At 46.3% G+C, this 12694-nt stretch overlaps 1 protein-coding gene across 1 annotated transcript in view; it reads right to left on the minus strand.

Moving 5' to 3' along the window:
- Positions 1–899: 899 nt before the first annotated feature.
- The window catches only part of MYRIP (myosin VIIA and Rab interacting protein), a 317497-nt gene continuing 305702 nt past the window's right edge, over positions 900–12694 (minus strand). Inside the window, 4 exon segments of the mRNA XM_049628960.1 lie at positions 900–1339; positions 8128–8246; positions 9856–9916; positions 10029–10133. Of these exon segments, the coding sequence (XP_049484917.1) occupies positions 1307–1339; positions 8128–8246; positions 9856–9916; positions 10029–10133 (318 nt within the window). The 3' untranslated portion in view covers positions 900–1306.

Raw genomic sequence — 12694 nt, forward strand, 5'->3', positions numbered from 1 at the left:
ATGAAAATGAGAAGAAACTGCCTTCCTCAAAGCAGTCACTTAAAACATTTCGGTCAAACTATCCCCTTGCCCCCCATCGTTTGCTCTCTTCCTAAGATTCAGAATGTCTCAGGGACAAATTTTAACAAAGGCTGTAAATGCTCAGTTCATTGAGCGGAATTCTGCTCCACTGGCTTTTACAAGCACACTCTACACGGTCATGCCTTCGAGACCACAAACGTGGAGCACGTGTCGGCTCGTGTGTCTGTTAAACTCACAGTTTGTCCTTGCTTTTTTCATGCCTGTGAGCTTTCCAAGGCTATTCTTTTAACCATTTTTTTCCTTTCAGGTCATCCTACTACTTTTGCCGAATTATCTACTGGGAAATAAATTCTGGAGGACATTTTCTCATGTGGTTAGAATCCACTTAGACGCGGCCATCACTAAGCTGCATCACGTGGATTCCAGACAGCGCCCCAAAGTTAAGCCAATGGTGAGCTTTCTCAAGCTCCTCTCCCCTTCACAGTGGGGAACCTGTCAGTGAGTCCAAGGAGAAACCCTAAATTCTCCAGGACACCTCGATTCAGAAAGACCTGGGCCTGGCGTGGGTGAGTCAGAACTTTCCATTCCGTGGTGTGTGATTGCAAAGCGATGGAAATGACTGGGCCACTGGTTACGGTCGTGTGGTGTGGGGAGAGGGGTAGCTAGGAGCTTCCCAGGAAGGAGGCGGCTGAAGGGAGACCTGCCTCCTTGCCGGGTGCGCGCTCCCCAGATGGGACGGTCCCGATGTTCACTGCGGGGACATCTGCACATTTTTCCTTAGCGTTTGTGGGACAAACGTGGTTTTGAGAGATTAGTAAGAACTGGTGATGAATTAAACGATAATCTCCATCTCCCTTCTTTCCCCCCCCCCCCCCCCCAGCTCCCAACGGTTCTCCTTTGGACAAATAACTATTGACATATAATTTCAGTTGAATCAAAGGGATTAAAAAAAAGAGAGATCTTAAAGACAACACACAGTAGCGAAGCGAACACGGAGAAGATGCGTCTTTTGAACAGGGAGCTCTGTTGTTGGAAGCCAGCGTCTCGGTTTTCTGTCTTGGATTCCCCTGGGAGCCTAAGGCAGCGAGTGGGCAAGACCGCAGTGCTCAAGTCTGGGGCTGCTTTCTGGGTGAGGTATCAGGACAGCCCTGTGCAGTGGTGCACCATGGCCCCCCCAGGCCCCCTCCTCGGGTGGAAATCGGTACAGTATTGGATGGCTGTTGGGTCAAGGCACTGTCGTGTACGGCCGGAGGCAGTGGGTCACTGGCAGTGGAGCTCCGTGGCACTAATACATCACAGCAGACGCCAGACTGGGCTCCTACGGCGAGACAATGAGCGCATGGTCATCAGCCACTTGGCAAGGGCAAGAAGAGGCAATTAAAAATGTCTCCTGCTTTTTTTCTTTTTTTTCTTTTTAAATAGGCTTCGCACCCAACATGGAGCCCAATGCAGGGCTTGAACTCAAGACCCTGAGATCAAGACCTGAGCTGAGATCAACAGCTGGATGCTTAGCCGACTGAGCCACCCAGGTGCCCCTGTTTTCTATATCATAAAAAATGTTTGTGCTCGTTGACTGGGAATATTTAATTATTTAAAAAATGATACTTAAAAAAAAGTTTATTTTGGAGAGAAAGAGGGGTGCACCTGCATGCACATGAGCAGGTGAGGAGCAGAGAGAGAGAGGGAGAGAAGGAGAATGCTAAGCAGGCTTGAAGCCACGAACTATGAGATCATGACCTGAACCAAAACTGAGTCGGACACTCAACTGACTGAGCCACTCAGGCACCCCAAAAGTGATGCATTTTTTACTTGTACTTTTTAAAAAAGTGTTTATTTATTTTTGTGAGAAAGAGAGAGAGAGAGAGACAGAGCACAAGCAGGGGAGGGGCACAGAGACACACAGAGGGTCCGAAGCAGGCTCCCAGCTGGCAGCAGAGAGCCCGAAATGGGGCTTGAACTCACAAACTCATGAGATCATGACCTGAGCCTAAGTCGGATGCCCAAGCTACTGAGCCACCCAGGTGCCCCTACCTGTACTTTTTAATCTGTCTGAAATTTATTTGGCATGTGGAATACAGCAGTTATTTAATGATTCCCTTCCCATTACCACCCCCATGGCCAATTTCCTATGTTCAGAGTCTCTTGTGGTTTGCTTCCCTCTCTTCTCTTCCCACCCCCACTTCCTTAAGTTCATGTGTTTTGTTTCTTAAATTCCATGTATGAGTGAAATCATACAGTATTTGTCTTTCTCTGATTGACTTGTTTCGCTTAGCAGAATACATTCTAGCTCCATCCACATTGTTGCAAATGGCGAGATTTCATTCTTTTCGATGGCTGAGTAATCTTCCATTGTGTATATAAACCACATCTTCTTTATCCATTCATCAGTTGATGACATTTGGGCTCTTTCCCTAGTTTGGCTATTGTTGATATGAGGAACCTCCATACTATTCTCCAGAGTGGCTGCACCAGTTTGCATTCCCACCAACAGTGCAAGAGGGTTCCCCTTTCTCTACATCCTTGCCAACACCTGTTGTTTCTTGTGTTGTTAATTTTAGCCATTCTGACAGGTGTGAGGTGGTATCTCATCGTGGTTTTGATTTGTATTTCCCTGATGATGAGTAGTGTTGAGCATCTTTTCATGGGTCTGTTGGCCATCTGCATGTCTTCTTTGGACAAGTGTCTCTTCATGTCTTCTGCTCATTTCTTCACTGGGTTATTTGTTTTTTGGGTGTTGAGTTTGGTAAGTTCTTTATAGATTTTGGATACTAACCCTTTATCAGATCTGTCATTTGCAACTCTCTTCTCCCATTCCATAGACTGCCTTTTAGTTTTGTTGTTTTCTTTGCTGTGCAGAAGTTTTTATTTTTATAAAGTCCCAGTAGTTCATGTTTGCTTTGGTTTCCCTTGCCTTCGGCAATGTGTCTAGTAAGAAGTTGCTGCGGCCGAGGTCAAAGAGGTGGCTGCCTCTCTTCTCCTCTAGGATTTTGATGGTTTCTTGTCTCACACTTAGGTCTTTCATCCATTTTGGATTTATTTTTGTGTATGGTGTAAGAAAGTGGTCCTGTTTCATTCTTCTGCATGTTGTTGCCCAGTTTTCCCAACACCATTTGTTGAAGAGACTGTCCTTTTTTCTATTGGATATTCTTTCCTGCTTTGTTGAAGATTCGTTGACCATATAGTCGTGGGTCCACTTTTGGGTTTTTGATTCCATTCCACTGCTCTATGTGTCTGTTTTTGTGCTTGTACCGCATTGTCTTGATGATCACAGCTTTGTAATATGGCTTGAAATCCACAATTGTGAGGCCTCCAGTTTTGTTTTTCTTTTTCAGGATTGCTTTGGCTATTTGGGGTCTTTTGCGGTTCCATACAAATTTTAAGATTGTTTGTTCTAGCTCGGTGAAAAATGCTGGTAGTATTTTGATAGGGATTGCATTAAATGTGTAGATTGCTTTGGGTGGTATAGACGTTTATTTATTTATTTTTAAAAGAACATTTATTTGTTTATTGTTTATTTATTTTTGAGAGCGGGGAGGGGCAGAGGGGGGGAGACAGAAAAGCAGGATCCCCGCTAACAGCCTCACGCAAGGCCCGAACTCACGAACTGTGAGATCATAACCTGAACCAACGTCGAACACATCACCAACTGAGCCTCTCAGGCAGCCGGGGGAGTACAGACGTTTGAACAATGTTTGTCCTTCCAATCCGTAAGCATGGAACGCTTTTCCATTTCTTTGTTGCCCTCTTCAATTTCTTTCGTAAGTGTCTTATAGTTTTCAGCGTACAGATCCTTTACCTCTGCAGTTAGATTTATTCCTGGGTATCTTATTGTTTTTGGTGCAATTGCAAAAGGGAGTTCCTAATACTTTAAAACAAATCAAAAACACATTCTCAGATATGCCTGTACCTCTTCTGAGCCTTCTTTTCCACTGACCATTTTTTATAGCTTTTAATTTGTTTTAAAATCTCGCAGGAGGGGCGCCTGGGTGGCTCAGTCGGTTGAGCGTCCGACTTCGGCTCAGGTCATGATCTCATGGTTCGTCAGTTCAAGCCCCGCGTCAGGCTCTGTGCTGACAGCTCAGGGCCTGGAGCCTGCTTCGGATTCGGTCTCTGTCTCTGTCTCTCTCTGATCCTCCCTTGCTCAACATTCTGTCTCTCTCTCAAAAATAAATAAAGATTAAAAAAAATCTAGCAGGAAAATCACTTTAATTTTGCAAAAATGCTTTTGTCTATTCTTTGAGTCATTCTTTCAGGAACTTTAGTTTGAAAGAAAGTCCCACTGAGAGCTTTATGAGAATTGGATTAAGCTACAAATTAATTTGGGAAGAAATGACTTTTCTTGTTGAACTACTGACGTAGCTGAGTAATCAATACCTCAGTCTTAAAGGTGTCCTTGCATTTCTGTAAAAGTTACTGCTGCAGTTAACTCGCTGATGCGTTATGTAGTAAGCTGTGTGTGTGTACATGTGAAGAAGGAGAGCTGTTGTGTGGGGTGTGTGTGCACGCGTGTGTGTGTGAGCAGGCACGAAACACGTGCGCACACGTACGTGTAGCTTCACAACACGAATCTTTCAGTTTTCAAGTTTTTTTTAAGTGTTCCGGAGTACTTTATATCGCCTGGAATTAATTTCTGCTTAAAAAATCTATCCCTGAGGGGCGTCTGGGTGGCTCAGTTGGTTAAACCTCCCGCTCTTGATCTTGGCTCAAGTCATGACCTCACTTTGGTTCATGGGATTGAGCCCTGAGTCCAGTTCTGTGCTGACAGCATGGAGCCTACTTGGGATTCTCTCTCTCCCCTTCCCTCTGCTCCTCCCTTGCTTGCGATCTCTCAAAATTAATAAACTTAAAAAATTTATCAGCAAAACTATTTGTCCAGTCTTTTTTTTTTTTAGAATATGTTTATTTATTTTGAGAGACAGAGAGTGAGCAAGGGAGGGGCAGAGAGAGAGGGAGAGAGAGAATTCTAAGCTCTCTTGGAATGCAGGGCTTGCTCCCATGAACTGTGAGATTATGACCTGAGCCAAAATCAAGAGTCAGATGCTCAACTGACTGAGCCACCCAGGTGGCCCCAGACAATCTTTTCTTTAAGTTTTACTAAGTTTTAAGTCAGTTCTTACTAATATTCTGATGTAATTCTTATTTTATTAGAGTTAAGCCTCTAAAATTCATTACTATATATTTACATCGCATGGCATGTTTAAATTAAAAATTTACATCTGTTAGAGTCTCTTATTTTTATTTATTTATTTATTTTCTTGATTTGGCTTACAAAACACTCTGCTTTTTATTTTTTCGAAGAATAAGCTCTTGAACTTATGATCATTTCTATAGTTTTCTGGCTTGCATTCATTGGTTTCTGCCTTTATCTCTGATGTCTGGAATGCATCGTGTATGTGGGTGTACGTGCTTTCTAACTTCCAAGTAGAGTTTCTGTGTATTTTAAGTTTTGTTCCAATTTGCTAGGTTTGCTCTGTCACTTCTGGTGGTCTAGGCACATGTGGCTCTTTAGATTAATTAAAATGAGTGAAATTTAAAAAATCAGTTCCTTCGAGGCAGTAGCCACATTTCAAGGGCCCAACAGCCACATGTGGCTGGCGGCTGCCATATTGTACACCACACAGAGAACATATCCGTCATTTTGGAGAGCTCTGCATGACAGCGCGGCTGGAGAGTCTCTCTTTTTCACATGCTTTCATTTGTACTTAATTTTTTAAAAAATGTTTATTTTTGAGAGACAGAGAGAGAGAGCACACACGTGTGCACAGAGGAGGGGCACAGAGAAAGGGAGACAGAGGATGCAAAGCAGGCTCTGAGCTGTCAGCACAGAGCCTGACACGGGGCTTGAACTCACAAACCGTGAGATCATGAGCTGAACTGAAGTTGGCCGCTTCACCAGCTGAGCCACCCGGGCTCCTCGTAATTTGTGTTTATTTTTGGCATATTTGGGCTTCCCAGGGTTGCTAAGGGAATTTTAAAGTCACCAGCCATGGCACAATGAATTGTATCACTTTTGCATGCTGAATCAAGAAAGGCTCAGGACTTACCTATTTATTTTTTAAAGTTTACTTGTTTATTTTGAGAGAGACAGAGACAGTACAAGTGGGAGAGGGACAGAGAGAGGGAGAGAATCCCAAGCAGGCTCCACACTGTCAGCACAGAACCCGATGTGGGGCTCAAACTCACGAACCATGAGATCATGACCTGAGCTGAAACCAAGAGTCAGACGCTTAACTGACTGAGCCACCCAGGCACCCCGATTTTTTTAAATCAAAATTAAAACATCCTCCTTCCCCGTTTTCTCCAAATGTTTTTCTCTTGGATTCTACTTTGTTTGAAAGTGATATTGCTGTTTTTTGTTTGCATTTCTTTAGGAAATATTGTCCATTCTTTCATTTTTAACCTCGCTGTATTATCTAAAGGTAACTTATTTTTCAAAATAATCTGAGGTGAATTTAGGTGATGTAACATTAACCATTTTATTATTTTATTTTATTTTATTTTATTTTATTATTTTATTTTATTATGTTGAGGGAGAGATAGAGCATGAGCAGGGGAGAAGGGCAAAGAGGAAGGGAGAGAGAGAGAGAGAGAGAGAGAATCTTAAGCAGGCTCCCCTCTCAGTGTGGGGCCTGATCACTACCCTGAGATCATGACCTGAGCCGACATTAAGAGTTGGACTCTCGGGGCGCCTGGGTGGCTCAGTCGGTTGAGTGACCGACTTCGGCTCAGGTCATGATCTCACGGGTTGTGAGTTCGAGCCCCGCGTCGGGCTCTGTGCCGACAGCTCGGAGCCTGGAGCCTGCTTCGGATTCTGTGTCTCCCTCTCTCTCTGCCCCAACCCCACTCATGCGCTGTCTCTCTCTGTCTCAAAAATAAATAAAACATTAAAAAAAAAAAAAAGAGTTGCACTCTCAACGGACTGAGCCACCCACACGCCCCATTAACCATTTTAAAGTGAACAGTCCAGTGGCATTTAGTACATTCACCATGTAGTGCAGCCATTGTTTGAAAACCTCCTGTCCCTCTAAAGTAAAACCTCCTATCCACCGAGTGGCTTCTTCCGACGGCCCCTCCCTACAGCCCTTGGCACCCCCTGATCTGTGTTCTATCTCTATGAAAGGTAATTTATTTGTAACTCTCTTATTTATAACAGATTCCTTCCCTGACCCCAATGGTCTGCCCTTTTAAGTGCGTAATGCATCTTTTTCACTCTTTGAAGTAACGCTCTGACGGCCAGGAGCAAAGTAACTGGACTTTAAAAGGTCGAGGGTAACGGCTGAGCAGTGAAGAAAAGCTAGCGGGCAGCGCTGTTGTCATGGGGTGCCTGAGAGACGCAGTAATCCGGAACCCCAAAGGGCACGCCCCCCATTACATCATTACCTGGTGCTCCGCACTCAGAGCACAGGGACGGTGGGGGTGGGGGGGGGGGAGGAAGGGGAAGGGAGGGAGGGGCGAGGCATAAAAGACAACAGAATAAACTGGCCCTTGCTCTAATCCTGTCACTCAGACATCATCTGCCCTCAGCATATTGGTACCACTGAGGCAGGTTAGCTGGATTATCACTTCCCGTATCAACAGCACCAAGCCTTTGCCCAAATCTGAAGCATGTGTTGGTGTTCAGGCAAACAGTCCGTTAGCCCTCTGTACGCGATCGCCTCTTTACGTGCCAATGATGTCCTGTCCCTCCCCTTGCATTTAGGGGCAGCTGCTGGCTTTTCTCAGGAGCACAAGTCATTCAGGGCTAAGAAGAGATTTAAGGAAGAGTGAATTTGGATCAAAAACAGGAGAAGGACTCTGGCACCTCAACCAGACCTTGACGTTCCCATGTACGTATTTTTACTTCTCTCGGATCAAACCCCACAAGGAGCTGGATGTACGGCTGAGAGGACGTATCCACGTATCAAAGAGGTGAGCGGTACCGGGCAGGGTGCTCATCACTTCTCACTGCGCCCCCGCCCCCGCCCGTCTCCCCCGCCAACGGACCATGAAACCATCCACGGAGGATGCTTCCTGGGGCTCTGACGGGGGAGCTGCAGACAGAAGGGCCACAGACTGGAGGCACCGTCGGCAGTGGAAGCGATGGGCACTGAGACAGGGCTGACTTACCATCAAATCCTTGGTGGTGCTTTTCCTTTCATTAGTCCTGTTTGTCAAGGAGCCTTGGAGAAGGAAGTTGCGGTTAAATGTTTTGATGGTGGTCACTGAAGATGCCTCAATGTTTTCGGCTAAAAGGAAACACATGGAAGTAAGTGGTACCCAGGAGCGGGGCCGAGTGTTGAGGAAGAAAGACCAGGTGTCCCCATCACCCAGATTTTTGCTCTAGACTTGGCATCTCGTTGCAGTCCACAGGTCTGACGGTAGAATCTCTAAATTTTGTGTCTATGTTTATGATATGCACCAAATGAACTCAAGAATTGTTAGCGGCTTTCCAGGAAAAGGTAGCTTGGAGATAACTGAACATAGTTCGTAAATCCTTATTTGCAGTTCTGGACTATAAAAGGCTCTAAAGACAAAATCTTTATAACTTTGGGGCCAAAACTGTCTGATGGGAAACCCTGACTTAAACTGACATGTGGCCATTTAAAATCCTGGTCCATCCCACCCAGTGTGAACATTCTCGAGCTTTGCTGAAAGGATTTAATGTGTTTATCAGAGGCTTCCCCAGACACCAGAGGGAGGGGACTGTTATGAAATATACAGTACATGTACCGTCTTAGCTTTCTGATGTCCAACACGTCCTAAAACATATATTTATCCAAGGGTTTCAGATAAGGGACCGTGGATCTGTAATAAATTGTAATTGTATAGGGTCTCATGGAATATGAAGTAGGCATTCAATAAATGTTTGTTGAAGAAAAGATCGGTGGAACCAAGACTCAAACATCTATCTTCTGTCTGTTCTTCTACTTTGTAGATCTAAATTTCTGGTTTGGCATCATCGTCAGCGGCTCCTAAATCCAGGGAAAGTGTTCAAAATGCCCAGTGGATGAGGATGCCACCCCGGCATTGCTGGACTCCCTTCTGGGCGGGGCGCTGTGTTAGATGCTTTCGGTGTCCTGCCCACGTTTCCCTGACATCACCACACATTCTGTCATTTGGCACATTCTGGAAGCATGTGACCACAAGCACCGTCACTCCCTTGGCTCATGCATGGGGTGGGGCAGAAGTACCAGGGAATTAATGCCTCCCCACCCCCACCGGAAACTTCAGGGGCTGAGGGCTGACAGCTGATATCCTCAGCTTCCTGTTCTTTGGGCAGGAAACTCTGAGGTGCAGTCAATGCTGTCTCCCAGAAGTCCCCAGCAGGATTCAGCCTCATTTGCCCAGAGAAGTAAGCTATGAACTAAATTGCACTGTACCGGGGTGCCTGGGTGGCTCAGTCTGACTCCCGATTTCAGCTCCGGTCATGATCTCGCGGTTCATGAGTTCGAGCCCTGCATCGGGCTCTGTGCTGACAGTGCGGAGCCTGCTTGGGGATTCTCTCTCCTCCTCTCTCTCTCTCTCTCTGCCCTTTCCCCACTTGCACACACACACACTCTCTCTAAATTAATAAATAAACATTAAAAAAAAGACATTGGACTGTACTGATTTAATTTCCTTCCCTGAATCATTTCTCTCTTTTCCTACCACGATTTCTTGCAATCACGTTCCAAATCATATCCTTGTCCATGGATCTGCTTCTTGGGGGGGATTCAAGTCAAGACACATTCTCCACAAGAGCACTTCTAGGTAAGAACTCCCCGTTAGGTCTGGTTCTCAAACTCAGATCACCAAGTCACTCAAAGTCAGCCTTAATTCTTTGATAGCTCTGCTACTGTTTTCCTTTAAGCACACCTTTCACTGGTGGGGCAGGCAGTTTCCTCCTCTGCTGCCTTGATGTGTCTATGGTTTGTACCTACAAACAGAACACAGCAATCAATACGCCTTTGCAAAGCCAAAGATACATTATCTTCCAAATTTTCCAGCTGGTGCAATATTCCAACAGAGGGAGTGAGGGACAAACGCACCTGGTTCCTTTGCTTCTGATCGCGTTTTCTTGTGAGGCGGACACACGGTGCTATGTTTAATCCTGCAATGGTCAGGGCTGAAATCCGGCTCTCAATATCAGAAATCTTAATGCAACAGAAAGACAGAATTGGTAGGCGAAAAAGCACAGGAGGGGAGGATCTTTGTTAAAAGTGTCAGGAACCTCGGGGCATCTGGGTGGCTCAGTCGGTTAAGCGTTGGACTCCGGCTCAGGTCTCAATCTCACAGTTTGTGGGTTCGAGCCCCGCGTCGGGCTCCATGCTGACAGCTCAGAGCCTGGAGCCTGCTTCCTTTTCTGTGTCTCCCTCTCTCTCTGCCCCTCCCGTTCGCCCTCTGTCTCTCGCTCTTAAAAATAATAAAAAAATTAAAAAAAGTGTTAGGAATCTATAAAGATTAAATATGCCTTTATGTATACTCATTTACTCAACTTGCTTTTTTTTAAGATTTTATTTTTTAAGTAACCTTTACACACAACGTGGGGCTCGAACTCACAACCCTGAGATCAAGAATCCTGTGCTCTACTGACTGAGCCAGCCAGGTGCCCCTCATTCATTCAACTTCTACGAGGCCCTTCTCTATCTAGTGCCATAGTAAAAAAACAGCATAGGTTTTTCTTTGTAAATTTACATGTCTAGCTTGGTAGCTCCAGACTGTATCAACACCCTTGTCAGAGTATTTCTGGGGATAAATGGAAGCCTGGGGCATGATGGGAACCGTGGCCCAGGGCCTTCTGGCTCAGCCCGGGGGTGGAGGGTGTGAAAGGTGGTCAGGGAAGGCTTCTATAGCAGGCAACACTTGATGTGAACTTTGAAAGGCAGGTATGATTTAGAGGCCCTTCCATCTCCCATGACTCCATGAATCAAAACCGCAGAGCACCGGCTCTTAGGAGGGAGGTCCAACAGCCCCTGGTTCGAGTCCGTTTCTTTCACTAAAAGGACAAGTGCCTTGAGAAACTCCCTCTTCTCCCTGGGCGTCAGTTTCCTCGACTATAACATCAGAAGGTCAGAGAGAATTTTTTTCCCCAGCAGAGTCTTAAGGCAGATGCAGGGAGCAGGAGCCTACTCAGGGCCCAGAAAGAAGCCTAATCCATCAGGTCCCCAGGGTTGAAGAAGACAACAGTCCCTGCTCCCGGAAAAGAGCATTAGTATGTGCTGCCATCATGCGAAGTGCTTTAAATATGCGAACTCGTTCACGCTTCGCTCACGGACTCATTCGTGAACCTATGACGCAGGTACCGTGCTTTGAAAGATGGGGAGACCGTGGCTCCGAGGGTAAGTAATACGGCCAACGTTTCACAGCTGGTCTGGGGCAGAGCTCCGGATTCATGCCAACGCTCATGCTCTTGCCACACCGCCACGTTCTCAGAGGATGTGCCGTGGGGGACACAGGAAGAGGCCGGAGCGGGCCGGTGGAGGGGCGGCAGGAGGCAGGGGTCCCAGCCGTCTTGCTGCTCTCCCCACGCAGCCTGAGTGTTACCGGGGTGTCAGGCAGGAAACCTGAAAGGCGGCTGCAGCCAGTGTGCGTGGGCTCTGCCCTGAGGTCCCCCCTCCCTCCCCTATCCCTGCACTCTCTTGAGCTGCTCGCGACACATCTGTCCTTTAAGGGCAGACTACAGGGAGTGTGAGGCTTCCTGCTCTGACAGCGGCCCGCAGTTCGGTTCCCGGATCGAGACAAGGTCCATAAAACCGAAGGCAGGGCTGATGCCCTCCTCTGCCAATGAAGGGCACTGATGCGAGTGTCTGCGTGTCTGAAGGCAGCACCGACACGTTTCTCAGGAAGCCACACGGCGCAGGCTGGTGAAGAACGTGGCCGTGAGGTCAGAGAGGTTAAAACCCTGGCTCTATCACCTGCTAGTTATTTGACCTTGGGCAAGTGGGATAACCTTTCTGATCCTCAGTCTCCCTAGAAATGAAAGGAGACACATCACGGAGCCCCTCGTGGAGTTGCTGGAAGGATTCATTACAATACTGAGGTCAAGCGCCAAGTACAACTTTTGGCACAAAGACAGGCTCGCTGAACACTAGGTATTATTGATAACGTTACTGTAATGTTTAAAAACGCAGAAAAACCAGGCACATTCAAACACAGAAAATGGTAGTTTGGACTCCAGGATTTTCTCCCATAAAACACGGCTCTTACAATTGAAGACCGGAGAAATCTAGAAGCAGGAATAACTAATTATCCAACATAACCCTCCCAGACACCCGCAAATAATATAACTTCTGGCTAAACCATCCAAGAAGTTATTTGCTGCAGAGTGTACCCCAGAAAAGAAAAGATTTGATCCCACTTCCTGTAGCCTTTATGGCAAACGGATTAAAGGTTGGGTGGCACTTATGTGAAATGATTTGTATTTGGGGACAGACGCTCTTCAGTCATTCTTGCTGATAATGAATAGTTGACGGGGCCGCGTCCAAAGAGACCACACCTATAGCACACAGTGTTAACGCACCCACAGGGTGGAGAACGGGTGTGCTCACACTCTCAAGAGTGCTTCCCGCTGTCAGTGGCGGTTGTGATTTTTGACTCTCTAAAACAAAAATCCCGGTTGAAAAAATAATTAGCACGCAAGACTGTCATCTTCTCTCTCCATAGGTGGTTTCTACTGACCCCAGTTTTCCTAGGATACAGTTTAGGGATGCCAGGT

Source organism: Panthera uncia, chromosome C2 (genome assembly GCF_023721935.1).
Source record: "Panthera uncia isolate 11264 chromosome C2, Puncia_PCG_1.0, whole genome shotgun sequence".
Lineage (NCBI taxonomy): Eukaryota > Metazoa > Chordata > Mammalia > Carnivora > Felidae > Panthera > Panthera uncia.